Source organism: Gadus macrocephalus, chromosome 1, assembly GCF_031168955.1.
Source record: "Gadus macrocephalus chromosome 1, ASM3116895v1".
Classification (NCBI taxonomy): domain Eukaryota; kingdom Metazoa; phylum Chordata; class Actinopteri; order Gadiformes; family Gadidae; genus Gadus; species Gadus macrocephalus.
The window spans coordinates 564,846-583,536 of NC_082382.1; the positions used below are offsets into that span (position 1 = coordinate 564,846).

General features: G+C 43.1%; 3 protein-coding genes across 4 annotated transcripts; 1 reads left to right on the top strand and 2 right to left on the bottom strand.

The window, feature by feature from the left end:
* Nucleotides 1-1,380: 1,380 nt before the first annotated feature.
* On the top strand, nt 1,381-2,411 carry LOC132464229 (putative nuclease HARBI1). The gene is given in 2 exon segments (XM_060060519.1): nt 1,381-1,786; nt 1,789-2,411. Coding segments are annotated over 2 exon segments (1,002 nt in total). The 5' UTR covers nt 1,381-1,398; the 3' UTR covers nt 2,403-2,411.
* Nucleotides 2,412-6,191: 3,780 nt separating this feature from the next.
* On the bottom strand, nt 6,192-8,379 carry LOC132464688 (uncharacterized). Of its 2 annotated transcripts, XM_060061218.1 has the most exons (4): nt 7,622-8,379; nt 7,333-7,468; nt 6,357-7,121; nt 6,192-6,317 (listed from the first exon to the last, which is right to left on the bottom strand). In XM_060061218.1, exons 1-3 carry the CDS (start codon nt 8,263-8,265, stop codon nt 6,372-6,374), a joined length of 1,530 nt encoding a protein of 509 aa, XP_059917201.1. In that variant the 5' UTR covers nt 8,266-8,379; the 3' UTR covers nt 6,192-6,317; nt 6,357-6,371. The 2 variants fall into 2 exon arrangements, with proteins under 2 accessions (XP_059917201.1, XP_059917192.1); XM_060061209.1 differs by having other exon boundaries at nt 6,192-7,121.
* A 1,646-nt stretch (nt 8,380-10,025) lies between these two features.
* Nucleotides 10,026-11,592, bottom strand: LOC132464700 (putative nuclease HARBI1). Its single transcript, XM_060061226.1, has one exon. It carries the CDS (start codon nt 11,208-11,210, stop codon nt 10,158-10,160), a length of 1,053 nt encoding a protein of 350 aa, XP_059917209.1. The 5' UTR covers nt 11,211-11,592; the 3' UTR covers nt 10,026-10,157.
* Nucleotides 11,593-18,691: the final 7,099 nt, after the last annotated feature.

An 18,691-nucleotide genomic window follows, 5' to 3' on the forward strand; every position in this document is an offset into this window, starting at 1 on the left:
GCTATCCAGGATCACTTGATCCAGATTACTTTTATGCCAGTTTTTCAAAGAAACTTTGGATAGGATCAAAGTGATCCAAATCCCAAATTTCAGAATTACCAAATCTCGATTACCGAATTTTAGAATGGAACCAACAGTGCAGCCTACAGGCTTAGCAAAGAACAACAAGTACACCGAAAAATACAGGTGGCCACAAATAGCCATTGTTTGTTTTAATTTTAAGAAACAGAAAAATTATAATGAACTGAAACATTTACATTCCTTATTTAGTTTTGGCAATAAACAAATTTTAGCACTGTCCAATGGAAACAAATTGATTGATCAGACTGCCCAGTGCCATGGACACAACCTTCACCTGATTACTCACAGTGGATTTGTCCACTCCCATATAGTCTCCTGACTTGGTAGAAAGTCCCACCTGCGTAAAAGCGCGAGCGCAATTAAGCACTGTTCCTCCACGGAACAAAAAATAGCACTGTCCAATATTCAAAAAATGTTAGGATCATTTACAGGACAAAGACCAGCTCTTTCCACCTCTGCCTTTAGGAGTTGCATCTCCATTTTCACTTTTGTCTGCTGCAGTTGGGTTAGCAGGAGTTTCTCTTTTGCCAGTTGAATCTGAATTTCTGCTCTTTCAGTTTCCTTTCGCAGAAGCACCTCATAGGCGTCACCATCCTGGCCCGAGGAACGTTTACGCTTTGTTTTAGCAACTCTAGAAACAACTGGCTCCATGGTCAGGGGGGATCCATCGTCCTCCTCAATCGCTGGAGTAAGGTCCAGGACAAATTCCTCTGCAGGAGGGTTTGGCTCACATTCTCCAGCCTCTGTCATTGTGGCCTCTCCATTTCCTTCTACACCTTCTATACCGTGCAGAGCCTCTGACTTTTCGCCTCCGACGATATCGAGGACCATATCAGTGTATTCACCCCTTTTATATGGCTTGTTACCAGTGCGAGGGTTTTTTGCCTCACTGAGGTCCTTGGTTGCCTTGGCCCGCAGGTTTTTCCAGCGCAGTGTTACTTGTTTTAAGGTCCTCTTTTGGCCAGACCCCAAGGCATTGATTCGGTTGGTAATGTCTTCCCAAATGGTGTCTTTACCTTTCTTGGTGACCTCCCCACCCTTTGCCGAGCTGAAACCACCTACTATTGTGGCAAAATTGGCCCGAACACCCTCCAGTAGTGCGTACGTTTCTGCCACAGTGAAATTAGGCCCTTTTGACTCCATGATTTCTCCTTGGTCTCCATGATTTCTCCACTGATCTTATAAGCCTTGGGCATTATTGCTTTGGCCTGTGATCAATTAGGCTTCTAGTAATTAGCTTGTTGCTGGTTAATTGGTTTGACTACTTAAACACATCATGTTTCGCACACATTTCTCTTAACCTACAGAGGCATCCAGATGGCGGGTATTGTTCATCGGTACCATAGGAGAAGGCACCCTGCTAGGGTGTACGCTGAGCGTGCCAAACCACTTGAGCAATACACTTCAGATGAACTGTATGCACGTTTTCGCTTTGGGAGAGATGACATCAAGTACATTTCAGACCTGATTAGACCAACACTCCAACACAAAACCCGAAGGAGTCATGCTTTGTCCGTGGAGGAACAGTGCTTAATTGCACTGCGCTTTTACGCATGTGGGATTTTCTACCAAGTAATAGGAGACTATATGGGAGTGGACAAATCCACTGTGAGTAATGTGGTGAAGGTTGTGTCCATGGCACTGGGCAGTCTGATCAATCAATTTGTTTCCTTTCCCAAGGATGACCAGATTGCTCAGACTAGGAGTTGGACTCGATTGGAGTTATCGATTGCACACATGTGCATATCCAAGCACCTCGTGAGAGGGAGTGGGAGTATGTAAATCGGAAGGGGAGGCACAGCATCAACGTACAACTTGTGGGCAACGCCGACCTCATCATCACCAACTGTGTTGTGAAATGGCCAGGGTCTGTCCATGATGCACGCATTCTAAGACAGAGGGCACTATACAGAGAGCTCCAAACAAACCGGCCAAATGGCATTATATTGGGAGACAGCGCTTACCCACTTCTACCATGGCTAATGACCCCTTTTCCGGTTGCAAATACACCTGAGCAAGCACGCTTCAACATTGCACATTGCAAAACAAGATGTGCCATTGAGCGCTTAAATGGAGTGCTGAAGAGAAGGTTTGCCTGTCTTAACTACCTGCGAGTAGAACCTAAGGTGGCATGCAACATAATTCTGGCCTGTATTGTTCTGCATAACATCGCCACCAGGCGTCATGTCCCTTGCGATGCCAGTGACGCTCATGATGGACCTGAGCCTGATGTAGACCCAGAACAGCCACGAATGGTCCTACCTAGTGAGGGACACACTGGACATGCTATAAGAGAGGGAATGGTACGAAACTACTTTTAACTTTGAATAACTGTGTAAAAATTTTGTGTACAAATGTATCATAGCTTTTCTTTATTTTATTTTTACTCATCATCATTTTTATGATTTGAATTCATCTGAAATATGAATAAATGTATATCATTTGCCAAAAAACTGATTTTGTCATCATTCATTTTGTTTAAAAAACTCAGAAAATCACAACTGAATCCACCCTTCTGGTGGGATCAGGATAATCTTGTTTTTTTGGATCAAATGTATCCCAAACCAACTTCAAAGTTTTGAACAACACAAAAGGAAGGTTTGATCCAGATCAAATGTAAGATCGGATTACGTGATCTGGGGCCGTATTCACAAAGGATTTTAGGGCTAAAAGTAGGTCCTAACTGGCGAATTTAGGAGTAACTCCTAAAAATAATGGGCGTGTCACTCTTAAATTTAGGACTCCTAACTTTTTTCACTAAGAGCAATTCACTAAGTATTTTAGGACTAAAAGTAGCACCTAAGTCTAGGAGAGCTTAAAAGTCCTCAAGAGGACTCCTGACTCAGTAAGACCTATTCACAAAGAATCGTAAATGCCTGCGAGACGAAATGTTAGGGTATTAAACTTGTTGTGGAGTTAATCGCAATGCAATAACATCCCCGACTAACAGGAATAATCCGATTAGTCCCGAAATAAAATGTTTGGCCACACTACGTTATTTAGCAACAGGTGAAATGCAACTTTTCAATGCCGACGATTTAAAAATATCGCAACCATCAGTCAGCCGTGCCATAAACTTTCCTTTGGACATTCAACAATTACACAGGATCAAAGCCAACTTCATGGCAATTGCAGGTATGCCCGGTGTGGTCGGTGCTATTGACGGGACGCACATAAAAATAATTGCGCCATCAAAAGACGAGGACGTGTTCGTCAATAGGAAAAAAGTGCATTCCATCAACACACGGGTTGTTTTTGATGCAAATTTTAACATAGCCTACTGGATGTTGTTGCAAAGTGGCCTGGATCTTCAGCTACTCATGATTCGCGCATTTTAATGGAGAGCGGTCTGAGGCAGCTTTTTGAGATGTACCAGTTGGGTGTCACTTGCTGGGAGACAGTGACAATCAATGCAAGACGTGGCTCTAGACACCCTCAATCCACAACCGGGAGCGCAGTTAAAGTATAACATGTAAGTGATTACGCATATTACGCTTAGTCCTACGTGTAAAACACATCGTATTGGCTCTTTGACGCCTTTTATTTGTTGAATCCATATTTATTATTGTTTACTGATTTCTTCCATATATGCTAGAGCACACAAACATACACGAAATGTTGTGGAGAGAGGAATTGGGCAGATGAAACGTCGGTTCATGTCCTCCACGGCGAAATACGCCTCACCCCAGAGAGGGCAAGCACAGTCATTACTGTAGGCTATGTGCCATTCTACACAACCTCTGCAAGCGGAGGAACATTCCACAGCCAGACGATGATGATGATGATGATGGCGATCAACATGACAATGAATTTGGCCGTGTGGAACCGAGTGGACTGGCATTTAGGGATCACTTTGAAAACACATTTTAGGTAAACACCTTGGCGCAAATCAGTCAACACTTGTGTAGTTCATAACATTTATTTTCTTTTAAATGTTACGTATTTTTATTGTTTGCTTTCTCTCTCTCTCTTGAACGTGCAGGCTACAACGTCATTATCGTGGTCTGCACAAAATTGTCATCATGCGTGTATTCTGCTAACTGCACTATAACTACTTAATAGGGATTAATTTCTAGCCTAGGCTATTTCCTTGTTTTTCAGTGATTCAGTGGGCTCGTCTGAACAACCAATCACCGAACTGACTGCTTCTAAACTCGTGCACGAGAATTGACGTAATCCATAGCAACGGCGCGTCACTCTTAGTTCACTCCTTGTGATTTATCCTTAGTAAGAGTAGGTCTCAGCGGCTTTGTGAATAACTTTTAAGAAAAAACTCCTACGTAAAATGTTTTAGCGATAGTTAGGAGCACTCCTAGCGGTAAGATAAAATGCTTTGTGAATACGGCCCCTGATCTTCTTTCTGAATCCATCTTTAGTTTTGAGCAACCCATTTTCAAGATTTGATCCAATCCGTTATCCGAAATCCCACTGGATTAAAAGTCCTCAAGAGGACTCCTAACTCAGTAAGACCTATTCACAAAGAATCTTAAAATGCCTGCGAGACGAAATGTTAGGGTATTCAATTTATTGTGGAGTTAATGCGCGATGCAATAACATCCCCGACTAACAGGAATAATCCGATTAGTCCCGAAATAAAATGTTATAAAAATTATAAATTATAAAAAAAAATATATAACTTATAAAAAATAAAAATAATTGCGCCATCAAAAGACGAGGACGTGTTCGTCAATAGGAAGAAAGTGCATTCCATCAACACGCAGGTTGTTTTTGATGCAAATTGATGCAAAATTTTAACATAGCCTACTGGATGTTGTTGCAAAGTGGCCTGGATCTTCAGCTACCCATGATTCGCGCATTTTAATTCACTACGTGCACATTAGCATATGCTACTTCCGGTAGCGTACTTCCTATTGGGTGTCGAGCTTCCGGTATCAACACGACTCGGCTGTCTATGGCTGGAATCCGGTAGCCCAATGGCCGAAGCAAATTTCTCAAGATGTCTTGGACATATGCCGGCGATAACAGTTGACGATGTTCATCGACTGGTCAGCATTTTTTCACCCGCACCCCGCAGCAAACGAGAAAAGGGTTTTATACTGTATATATCGCAATATTTGCACAATTTTGAAGGTAAGTCACAACAACATGATATCCATGCTACGTGCTAAAGTTATGTTATCTGGTAAATGTTATGTTATCTCTATACATTATATCTATACATTATAAAAGTCGAAATCGTGCGTTAGATGTTTGTCTTAGCCCTTGTTTAGTTTATGATGTTATGTTCGGAGGCTATGTGTTGTTGACACTCCTACGTGTTATACAGGCAGTAGCCTAAAAGTATCAAACGTTGATTCGTTCGTTTTCAAGTTAGCAAACTGTGATTGCCTGTGTATGAACAAACGAACTTTAGATGGACAACAATATTTTCCTATTAGAGTTGCTAGTCATTGTTCTTACCAACTAACTTGCATGCTATCCTATTAATTACTAACTTGCTAAAATTGTTATTTTTCCACAGTGTCTGACAAAGATCAGGGTTCAGGAGAGGTGATGGTCAGGGCAGAGTGCTACAGGTCAATGAGGAAGTCAGAGAAACCTCACAAGCTCAGAGTATGGATACAGTCAGCGGCAGTGTGAAATTGTGTTCAGTGTAAAAATCATAGTAGGCCTAATGTTCGGTAGGGTATTGTTAGGTTTTAGGGTTAGGGTATGGTTGGGCTTAGAGTAGAGTTTCCTAGGATCATGCCAGGCTGTCAAGGGAGGTGTTCAGGCAGAATTTGAATATACATCAGGCAGGCTTTTAATATATATATCCCTTGACATGAGTAATACTGTCAAGGGATATGTATTGATTACGTTGAATACATTGGTATGTTGTACTTTATAGGTGGTCCTAAAAGATGTGCAGCCTGTGATTTTTCAATAAATGATAACGTATTCAAACATTTTATCAGTTGTCTCCCTCCTTTTTGTTGCACCTCTTTAACGAGCAGAGGTTCGTAACAGGCAGTGACACGTCATGCTAACGATTAATGAAATTTTACTCTTTCAAATACATTTCACTTGAAATCTATATGATGTGTTTTTCCTTTCTGAATTACAGATAAATGGTCCTTTGCATCCTTAAAAAAATCCATCACAGCCAATAGGACACAGAACAAAGCTGTAGACTACATTTATGAAGTAAAGCAGTTTTATTTAAAGAGTAACAACAAATCACTTAAAAAAAAAAAAAACAGTATGGAGTATGGTTAAATAGCATGTTTATTTTGCTAGGAGAGTATGGTGTGGGAGTCCATGGATAAGGATACCTGGCCACCAGAAAATCAGACCATCCATTTCTTGACCAGGGGTCCGTACTGATAATTGGAGAGGAGACATGCAACAGTGAACAGTTGATTTATACTGCCACAAATAGAGAGAGGGATGACCGTGTCAAAAAGTTTGTTTTCTTTGACCCTCCTAATGAGCCTCTCCACGTGGACTCTCAGGCGTGCAATCGACTGGGTTTTAAGGATGTCTACCTCTGACATTTGCTCCTGTTTGTGCATAAAAGCAGGGCGATGCACTTTCCCAGAAACTAGCTCATCTATCAAAAACCCCTTGTCTACCATAACCTCCATGTCGGGTGTTAGGAGAGAGGTGATGCCGGAGTGACGGAAAATCTCCTTGTCACTGATGGAGCCTTCAAAAAGTGCTGACACAAATGTCAATGCTCCATGGGGGGACATGCCAATAAGTGCTTTGAAGGTACAGTGCGACTTGTAGGCGGAGAATACCTCACTTTGAAGCAGAAGGGAGGTAGGGGCTTGGCATCTCATCTCTGTGCAGTCAAGGACGACCTGGGTGTTCTCATAGGTCCCATTGAAATCTGTGGGGCAGTTTTCTCTCACTGATCTGCTGGTCATACAGATGGAGAGCGATCCGAGCAAAGTATACAAAAAGTTGGACCACGTCACAATTATTCTGCTTGCTGTTGCTCTGTGGATATTGAACTTGTGACCAAGCTCCCTTTGTGTACAGCCGGTTGACAGGTAGTTGAGGAAGAGGAAGAGCTCGTCAATTGGCAGCAGTTTCTAGGGAAAATGTCACTGTATTAGATACTGTAGATAGAAGCACTACAACACAACGATAACATACACAAACTAGGGTGTTTAAAATATGTGGTGCATGCACAGAGCTGAGCAGAAACAATACACAGTTAACTGCCTCTTCTGTGGCAGTCACCAGCAAAATGTGTGATCCACATGTACCGAGCCGGTGGTATATGTTTATTGTAAAACTTACTGTTGGTCTGTTCATAGGGGTCTCAGTGGATGTACTGGTGGAGAGGTTCTTCTGACCTCTGGTGACTCTCACCATTCTGCTTGTTGCCTCTTGAATTAGATCCCAAAAGGCCATCAAATGTTCATATGATGGAAATCTGCATGCAAACAGGACATAGCTTTTATGGTGATGGCATTCATATTACATTAAAACATTCCAATTTAATCATCATTCAAATCAATCATACAGATGGGAGGCCAGTGAAATGCTTGTGTGATAATTAGAAAAGTTCAGGTTCAACATTTCTTACCTGGTATAGTAGCGAATGTCACTTGGTGATGTAGAAAACCGTTGCAATCCAAATCTCTCCATGTGCAGTGTTTCGATCTGCCGTGTGAGCTCCTCGATCTGCCTCGACATGCTCTCAAATTTCTCACGGTCGACCACGATGAAAGAGCTGGCTGTGTAATCGTGGTCTTCCATCAGAGGTGTCGAAGCCAACTCAGTACATCCAGAGACACTGTTTTCACCCACTTCCATCTCCACGGTGGAGTCATCCTCGGGGGCGGTGTCATCCTCGGGGGCGCGGTCCAAAGCCTGGGTTGCTCGAGGCCGGCGATCCCAAACTCCGGGCCGTTGAGGTTTTTTGGTGTAATTATTCCAACCGAACAAGGATGGAATAATATTTGGTCGAAGACACCGCTTTCCAGCAGAAGAGATAACTATGTCTTCTTGCTCAAAGTGTCGACTACACACTCTAGAGCTGGTGGTTGGGGTGAAACCTTCTCTTCTGACTTTCACAAGCCACTGGGCGCGTAAAGTAGGTTCCTTTGGGAAACTATGAAAGCTCAAAACTTTGTTGAATCTCCCCCCGGCTGTACAAAGTGGCACACAACAATGGTGGTTATTACCACCGACTGCCCTTTGAAAAGTAAATCGTTTTTTCCGATCCATTGCGAACAATAACCTCACACCGCCAGCCGGCTAATGTCAACAAACCGCCAAGCGGAAGCTAGAGGCTCAACTTCCGCCCTCAAACAGGAAGTTAGCATTTTCGTCGTGCACAGAGTGAATGGTGAGCGGTCTGAGGCAGCTTTTTGAGATGTACCAGTTGGGTGTCACTTGCTGGGTGACAGTGACTATCCATGCAAGACGTGGCTCTAGACACCCGTCCCTACCTCAATCCACAACCGGGAGCACAGTTAAAGTGTAACATGTAAGTGATTACGCAGATTACGCTTAGTCCTATGCGTAAAACACATCGTATTGGCTCTTTGCGAGCACACAAACATACACGAAATGTTGTGGAGAGAGGAATTGGGCAGATGAAACGTCGGTTTCATGTCCTCCACGGCGAAATACGCCTCATCCCAGAGAGGGCAAGCACAGTAATCACTGTATGTGCCATTCTACACAACCTCTGCAAGCGGAGGAACATTCCACAGCCAGACGATGATGATGATGATGATGATGGCGATCAACATTACAAGGAATTTGGCCGTGTGGAACCGAGTGGACAGGCATTTAAGGATCACTTTGAAAACACATTTTAGGTAAACACCTTGGCACAAATCAGTCAACACTTGGGTAGTTCGTAACATTTATTTTCTTTTAGATTTTACGTATTTTTATTGTTTGCTTTCTCTCTCTCTTGAACGTGCAGGCTACAACGTCATTATCGTGGTCTGCACAAAATTGTCATCATGCGTGTATTCTGCTAACTGCACTATAACTACTTAATAGGAATTCATTTCTAGCCTAGGCTATTTCCTTGTTTTTCGGTGATTCAGTGGGCTCGTCTGAACAACCAATCACCGAACTGACCGCTTCTAAACTCGTGCACGAGAATTGACGTAATCCATAGCAACGGCGCGTCACTCTTAGTTCACTCTTTGTGATTTATCCTGAGTAAGAGTAGGTCTCAGCGGCTTTGTGAATAACTTTTAAGAAAAAACTCCTACGTAAAATGTTTTAGCGCGAGTTAGGAGCACTCCTAGCGGTAAGATAAAATGCTTTGTGAATACGGCCCCAGAATGATCCGGATAACCAAATCCCCCCGTCCTCAGCCACGGATCAACCTGATCTATCCCGGTATTTCAAAACTTTGCTGGATTGGATCAGTGATCCTGATACCGGCAGATTGGGATGTCCAAATCCGTCCCGCCCCATGGATCACAGACAGGAAACAGGAAATGGAGCCAACATTTTACAGAAAAAGGAGAAGCTAGCTCACCTATTGTCTCTGAATTAAAGTATAATCTTAGCCAGTGTTGATGCGTCCTCAGACTAGATGAAAGGCAATCATTATATTGAGTTAACCAATTATGTAAATCAGCACAAAGTTGAAAGAAGAGCTCGGCGATCTCTAATTAAGCAGAGTTCGCGCTAATGCGAGCTAACGCTGCTCCATTGACTCCTGTGTTAAGGAGCTAACAAGCTAGTAAATAGGCTAGCGTCTGTATGTCGCGGTCCACAGTCCATTTGAATGCATTCACTCGCAAGGCATTGTGTGTAGATTTTAAAATGTTAATCTTTTTAGGAAACAGTTGTTAACAAAGGGGACAGCCCTAAAACCTTAGTATTAGATTTTCTTTACAGATGTCTGTGGGAAGAGACTTGCACAGACTTGCTCCAATTGGCATTACTTTTTGAGCTTTGGCTATGAAAATTAAGTGTGTGTGCTGAATGCATGTGAATAAAAACATTTGACAGAGTTTCAGTGGAGGCCTTTATCAGTGGGTAACTTAACAAAAAAAACTGTTACTTAAATAAGGCATTCATATTCAAACTTAAACATACAAATCGAAGTTTTGTTAAACAAAAGCACCAGACCTTATCAATGAGGATCAAGAGAAATACAAATTAACCATGACATTTCGAACTGCTCTTCCTGCTGGTTCATCTGCTTGATGTGGTGGTGGTGGTGGTGGTGGCTGCAGCTGTGGTACTTCTGCCTCAAGTGGTGGTCTGTCCAGGATGTCTTCATTCAGAGGAACTCTTCTCAATTGGGCAATGTTATGAAGAACAATGCAGGCAGATATTATATTGCAGGCCTGCTTCGGCTCCACACGAAGATAGTTCAGGCAGGCAAATCTGCGTTTTAAAACACCATTGATACGCTCAATTGTTCCCCTTGTTGCGCTGTGTGCATTGTTATACCTCTGCTGTGGGTCACATGTGACAGTAGCAAAGGGGGTCATAAGCCACCGTAGAAGTGGGTAGCCACTGTCACCCAGGAGGATATCATCCGGCGCAGTTTGTTGCAGTCTTCTGTAGAGATGACTTTCTCTTAGAATCCATGCATCATGTACAGAACCAGGCCATCTCACAACACAGTTGGTTATTTTAAGGTCAGCATTCCCTATGAGCTGCACGTTGATACTATGCCGTCCCTTTCTGTTGACAAATTCCCATTCTCTTTCATGGGGTGCCTGAATGTGTATGTGGGTGCAGTCAATGGCACCAATAGTGTTAGGCATCCTGGCAATTGAGAAGAATTTTCTCTTGGTTTGTGTTATTTCTTCCTCAGTATCTGGAAATCTCACATACTGGTGAATTAGACCAGCCAGGGCTGCTGCCACTGAATGCATGACGTGTCCCACTGTAGACTTTGTCACAGCCAGGCCATCTGCAATGACTTCATAGAAGGATCCACAGGCAAAGAAACGTAGGGCAATAAGCACCTGCTCCTCCACAGTTAAGGCATGACTCCTTCTTGTAGGACGTTGAAGATGTGGGCGAAGAATTTCACATATTTCCAAATTATCTTCTCTTCGAAATCTAAACCGTGCATAAAGGTCATCATTTGAGTACTGCTCAATGAAATTACCTCGTTGGACATACTGACGAGGCTTGTATCGTCTCCGACGGTGCCGCAGGACATGTACTATGGATGTCATGTTGCAGAAGCAAAGGTCATTGACCTAACGAGCCCAGTTTTAAAGTCTGTGATCTGTTCTTTCTCACCTGCTTTCAATTTAGCTTTATGGTATTTAAGGCCTTCCTTAGTGATAGGGCTTTCTCAGACAACATGGAGAAGAATAAAGGAAGTAATTTCACAACAGCAGAGACAACGGCCCTTTTGGAGGGTGTTCGTGCCAATTACCAGGCCCTTTTTGGAGGTTTTAGTGGTCCTGGACAGAGTTCTCTGTCCTCAAAAGTAAAAAATAAAATATGGGCCGACATAACAAGGCAAATTAATGCCACTGGTAGTGGCCAACGGCGGAGTGTTGAGCAGGTTCGGCTTAGGTGGAAAAACTTAAAGCAAAAGGCTACAAAGGACCATTCTGAGGTGAAAAAAAGTCCATAAAACGTGGGGAGTTCACTGATACGGTTTTGGACATCATAGGAGGTGAGAGTTCCCAAGCCTTGTTTGGAATACTGCCAGCTGGTACAGGGGAGTCAATCGACCCCACGGAGCCTCTGAACCTGTCTGCTGAATTGGTCACCCTCACCCCTGTGGAGCTGGCATTTGAAGAGCCCAGCACAAGCTAGAGCCCTGTCTTTGAGGAGATGTGGAATCCACCGGCACCACCACCACCATGTAAGCGCAAAAGGCAAGCTGAGAAGGGGGATGGCTACAATGAACTACTGAAGGTGGAAACGGAACGGGCTCAGCAACAAATGATTCTAACAAATGAACAAATCAAACTAAAGGCCTATTTAGGGTCGTTTTAGACGCAGAGACGTAAGCACGTAATTTACACAAGGGACTTGTTTTAGACAAGTTTTGATTTACGGTTCCCGTTAGGTTCCTTAAGGATTGCGCGTGTTGCAAGGGGATTCTCCGCCAGAACAGTAGGGGGAGCAACGAACGAATCTGTGGAAGTGGAAATCGCTGGCTTGTTTATATTTATAATCATAGCCGCGGAAACGTATTCTCAGCAGGGGGTGCTGGAAAAAAAAAACTCAGCCTGGACTAGACTCGCAACTCGCTACATTGATAAAAAAAAAGATATATAGCAGCGCAGCTCAATTACACCAGTGCATGCGCGCACAGTCGAAAATCGATCGTTGTGTTCACACCATGGTTCACGTCCAGCTGCTCACAGAACAAGTTTAGCGCGCCACCGCTCCCCTCACACTTTTTCATATAACTTTTTTTTTCAGCACTAGGTCATATGAGCATTAAATAAATGCTGCGTCTCAAAATGCCTTGGACAGCAGCGACGATGACCCGCTTTGCCACGGGCCGAAACAGTGCGGAGCAACCACAGCCAGAGCGAACACAGCGGGGCAGAGGAGTGTCAGGAATAGTCTTTTGTGTACACATCAGTACGGCCTATTTGCACTACTGTTTAGTGGCAATGCAGTGTTTTATTTTATGCCTTTTTAATTTTCGTATATTATTTCAATGAATACAATTTATTTATTTATAAAAACAAGATCTGGTCTTCAAATCTTTTTTCCAAACATAGGTCGGGTTTGTGTTTATATTCGGACCAATACGGTACAGCGGGCGCTCACATGACGTTAAGCATTTCCTGGTGCATAATGTGACGCTTCAGAACCTAAAATCCCGTTTCTCCCCGTTGACACAACACATAACCGGCATTTTCAGAAATCTCCACTTTGGCCGGAGTTTTTAGAAATAATCGTTTTCTGTGATAAGACAGGGCCTCAGACAGGGGGTGCGGCAGCACCCCCAGCACCCCTACTTCCCGCGGTACTGTTTATAATTATCATAATTCGTTCTTGTGTTTTCTTCTTCTCCTTCTTCAAAATTCTTCATTCGCTTCTGTCACGGCCTTTTAAAAATGGCGCTATTATGCTGTAAAACCGGAAATGTGAGACTCCTGAAAGGATGTGGTTAGCTGGCCAATCAGTCTTTGCGAGCTGCGTAGGGCCGTAGTGTTTTAGTCGCATAGTCAGGAATTTGGGCCGACGCACTTAAGCACGTAAGGGGGATATATTACCGCGCAAGGGGGGGTTATGTATCTTACGTGCTTACGCGTTACGTCTAAAACAGAGCATATATCGGCCTTAACACTTCTTAAACAAGAATAAGTGAAGTTAAGAATTCAGTTGCTGGAAAAGCAGTTAAAAGACTGAAATGTATACTGCATAGTTTAACACTGTTTGTTTAATAAATCATTGTTTTTCCTTCATAATTCCTTGTTAATTGGAGTTTGTAATGTCACTTACACGCAGTAGTGTAATGTTTATTCTGTGTTGCACTTCTGACGCCGATTTGTTAAAGCATTGCAGTGAACAGTGTGCATGTTTGCAGAAAAGAAAAAGGAACGTGAAAAGGAAATAAACATTGATCAAACAGCAGTGGAGCTTAGTTGTATTAAACAAAGAACTTTGGGAGCAGTTACACTTCAACTGTTCAAATCTTAACATGTAATCTCCCTCAAATCCACCTCTGAGGTGGGATCAGGGTGATCCTGATTTTTTGGATCAAACTGATCCAGATTTCCCACTTAAGTTTTGAAATACTCAACAGCAGCTTTTAATCCGGATCAAAGGCAGGATTGGATTGCCAAATCTGAATCTGAATCTTCAGGATCAGATTTGCTTTGAAATACCCGTTTTTAGGATCTGATCAGGATTTAATCCAATCCAGGTGGATTAATCTTGTCGGATCATTTTGAAATACCGGCCCCTGGGAATCAGCAGATCCTGTACGAGTCGTTACACAGCAATCACGTTCAACCTCGTGCGCAGCTGCGTGTTAAACTCCAAAACCTCCGTTTTAAAGCGCAGTAATGCTAACTGACTGAATTGGCTCATAGTCTTTAGGTCATTATTTTTGTTTATTTCAATCAACTATATTTACAATTTGTGCCTCTTTAGCATGTGAGGCAGCTTGTAAGGCTTGTGCTTCTGAGGGGAAGGAGACGAAGTAAAGTTAATATTTTTATACTTGAATTTCGTTCCAGCATTTAAACCACAGCTACCCTAGGGTGTAACAAATATTGAACCGTGTCTGCTCATCGTTAAATGCATTTTCCAGGATTTGACAGGGCGTTATGGGGGAACACCACCCTCAGAGTGATTTAAATGGCATTGACATGCCAATCCCGATTATCCACTTTATTTAAACTTTGCAGAATATTAAGCTGTTTTAATACTGATTGTATACGCTGTTATGAGGACAAAAAAGGCATGACTTACTTGATGGTTGAAAGCGGTGAAAGTAGTGAGGAGTTTACAGCTGGAGGAGTGCAGGTGAACTCCAGCTGTAAAAAGACAGTAGGTGACTATCTTATTAGGGAGGGACATACTAATAGTCCAAAGAAACATTGCAAGTATTCGGTAGGGTGGGACATACAAATAAGACAGTCCAATGAAACTGTGAAGATGTGAATGGCATCTTCACTGTTTTTAAACATGTTTTAAAAGATTCACGTGCTCCTGGCTTTTTCCCAATGTCAAGGAAGCATGCTTCATGGCCGCCCTTTTAAGGACGCTACGTCATAGAACGCCGACAAGCACTGTTCCAATGTTGAGGACACTCGAAAGCCGCGCCATTTTTGCGTCCTTTGTTTTTTGAGAATTCCGAGATTTTTCAAGGATGCATCGCTGCATCCTAGACGAGCCAAAACTACCCACAATCCTCTGCGTTCACTGGGCGGATTCTTGAAAATGGCAGCGCAGTACACGTTCAAATGAAGTGAAGTTATATTAGTTTTCAGAAATATTTTGTGCCGTATTGCTTTTTATAGATTCATCATGTTAATGCAAATAATCAAGCCTAAAGACCTGTGCCACTTTTCAAACGTGATACGTTAGTGATACGTTGCTATATTTTGCATGGACGTAGCTGGTGTTAAACACCACTGTCACCAATGTCAATTTACTCGCTCACAAGATTACATTATTTATGTATACCTATTTATGTTTGTGTTGAATCGGTTTTTTTAGGGTCAGCCCAGCAAACGGAGGCTTTTGTGCGCCGGGTGGCGCACAAACATTTGTTTACCGGTGGAAGGGATAGTGCCACTATCCAATGTTGTAAAATTAATGCACAACCGATCATTTGCAATGTTTGTAATTTTTAATGAACGTATATAATTGTATTTTATATGATATACTTATGTGTTCAAACCACTGGTAGATTGTAGGCATATGTGAATGAATGAATCAGATCAGTTAAATAATATATCCAAATAAATACATGTTTATCATCTCTTTCTTTGTCTTTCCCCCCCTGCATAATAGTAATCAAACGTACTGTAAATGTGATGCATGAATTAAGTTCTCAGACAATTTCACTTAGTTTTATAAAAATGTAATGGATATTCCTTTTAATAAAGACGATTCTATCAACCGCAACAAAGCTTTTGTGACTTCCCCAAAGAGGCTCCATGCGAAGGAGACATGACCGCATTCATAACAGACAAAAGTCAAATAAATATTGATCAGCTTGATTGCTGCCATGTGTTTACAAGCGCACATGTGTTTACAAGTGGACACGCAGTATTAAAAAGCGGAAGCGCTTCCACACTACCAAGTCGTTCCAAAGTCTGAACGTTACAAACGCTAGGAAGCACTCGAGCTAGCACTCTAGTCTCATCTCCATAGGACGCGACTAGCAAGGACGCGTCCTAGCAAGGCTGCAGCCTTCACTTTGGGAAACAGCCCCTGTCTGGCTGGTTAGCCGTGATAGTCCGCAGCTGTGGCTCATAGGCTAATTGAGCCACACCCATTCTGGTGCTCTTTAAGAGGGCCAGAGTTTTAGACTGGAGGGGCGGGAGTTGTGCAAGTGACTCGACAGTTGTGCTGTGTTTTAAGTAAAGAGATGCTTTTTAACAACAACAACAACAACAATGTGCGTGAAGAAGGCTCTTTTTCACATTTGGTGGCAGTGGTGGGATATTCTTCTAGCCGAGTGGAGGGGACCCACATTTCGAAAAACATTGTTCGAGGAGCTTCGTGGTGGACCGCAGTGAAGAAGAGCAGGTAGACGAAGAGTCCTGCTAGGAGAGGAGATCACTGGGGAAGTTGAACTGCTGTCCTGTGGGGTTGGCCAAAGCCTGAAGGAGGAATAGCTCGGTAACTCCTTGTTGCTGACGTGAGCCATGTGGGGAGCTATTGCCAAGCCTTGGCAGAACAGCAGTGGCGGAGGACTTACTGCGAAGAGTGCAGTGTTTCGCCAAGAAGGAGGGATCTTGGAATTGAGATGGGCGGTCACCAGAGACTTTTTGAACTGTTCATTTAGCACAGATGACTGTCTTGCACAATGTTTTACCTTTTTTATCGAATGTGCTTGTAACTGTGTTTACAAGCTTAAAAGAGGGGGAAGGTAATGTGAAGATGTGAATGGCATCTTCACTGTTTTTAAACATGTTTTAAAAGATTCACTTGCTCCTGTCTGGCCTGTTAGCCGTGATAGTCCGCAGCTGTGGCTCATAGGCTAATTGAGCCACACCCATTCTGGTGCTCTTTAAGAGGGCCAGAGTTTTAGACTGGAGGGGCGGGAGTTATGCAAGTGACTCTGAAGTAAAGAGATGCTTTTTAACAACAATGTGCGTGAAGAAGGCTCTTTTTCACAGAAACATTGCAAGTTTTTCGGTAGGGCGGGATATACAAATAAGACGGTCCAATGGAAATTGCGATTTTTCAATAGAAGACAATAGAACGCAGGCCCTGTGCCAAATTTCGGATTCAAAGGTCAAATGGCATGAAAATGTCCCTTTTTAAGAGGTTTTCTAACATTAATATGAGTTCCCCTAGCCTGCCTATGGTCCCCCAGTAGCTAGAAATGGCGTTGGGTGTAAAATGAGCACCAGGTATTCTGCTCCGCCTTTGAAAAATGATAGCTCAGATGCTCAGATTTCGAATTTCATATGTTGTCAGAAGGGGCCAAGTTACCTCCCCTTTCTCTGCCTTGCCCGCCCAGAGATTTTGGCCCGCCAATGAGACGATGAGTTACGACTGTGCAAGCGCCACATGTGAGTGTGTGAATACACACTGTAATGCAAGTGTTGTACACTTCTTTGTTATTTGGATAAACCGTTCTGTTGTTATGGCGCATAACATGTCGGGTTCTCTGACACCTCTGATGTTTCCACGAGACTCTTTGTGGGGGTTACCTCAGCCATGGTTGAAAAGGATTTGGGGAAAGGGACTTTGGCTTTGACTCCCTGAAGTACATGAACCGCGACATGGGGGAAAAAGGGATTGTTGCCCACGATTTTCTCCCGCCGGAGCCCTGCTGCCGAGGCACCACCGCCAGGGGGTGCCGGTACCTCAGCGCTGCCGAGGCGCTGGTGCCTCGGCAGCAGGAGACAATCTTGGTCCACAAGCTCTTTCTCCTCCATGTCGCGGTTCAGTCTACTTCAGATGGAAGTGGAAGAACCAGAGATAATAATAATAATGCATATTAGATGATATAGATATCTTTGTATAATATGATATTATTGAGACAGAGCTCCAGGACTCCCGCCGGAGCACCCGGAGTGTTGACTCGTTCGCGAACGAACCGGTTTGAATGAACGAGTCTTTAGGACGAGTCTTTCTCGTTCACCATTCGATTCACCAGAAACTCGACTGAACGAACGAACGAGTTTCCGGTAGCACTCAGGGGTCAGGGTTAGCATGAAGGAGGCACCATGTGAGATTCTCCTCACGGTGCTTTTATTATGCTATAAGCTTTTGACCATACCACGCCAGGTCTCTACGGCACTATATATATTTACCATATGTTTGGAAAGTCCGGGATTCCTGCCTACAACAAATCAGTTACTAAATAACATATAATAAAAAGGGAGACTTCGTTCATATACTGCTGTTTATTCTAGCCGAGCGGAACTTATTCCACACATCTTCACTTACCGTTATCTCATACAACCCAACAAAAGAGGGAGGCGCAGTACATATTATAAACCTGACTGTTACATATTTCCCCCCGTTTATAATAAGGCTGCCCTCAGACGTACACAGCAGAAGAAACAACCAAACTACACTTAGCGTTTCGTAACACATTACTCCATGGAAAGTTAGCCATTACTTACACAGGGCAAGAAATAATGCTCAGCGCACCGACATACATATCAGCGGACAGAGTATAACCGACAGGCAAACATTCTACAACCCAGAAAAGTGCATAGTTGACTCCCATTTTCCACCTTTTTCAGGTATTCTTTTCTATTAACAAAAACTCCATTTCTATTTTCACCTTAACGTGGGGATATGAGTCAAAACTGAGACAAATGAAATTTGTAAGTAACCTTAACCGGTGGTGAACCCAGAAAGCAAGACACACAATATTTAAACACACTATTCAAAAACGAATTAACTGTAGCACTGCATAGGTTAACTGTAAGACCTAACCTTGTCAACTTAGCAACCCAACTGTCTACTTCAGATCAAGTTTGTCAGTATGGTAAGAGTTCGTCCATCGGTTGTCTGACCAACCCGATGTAATCCTAGG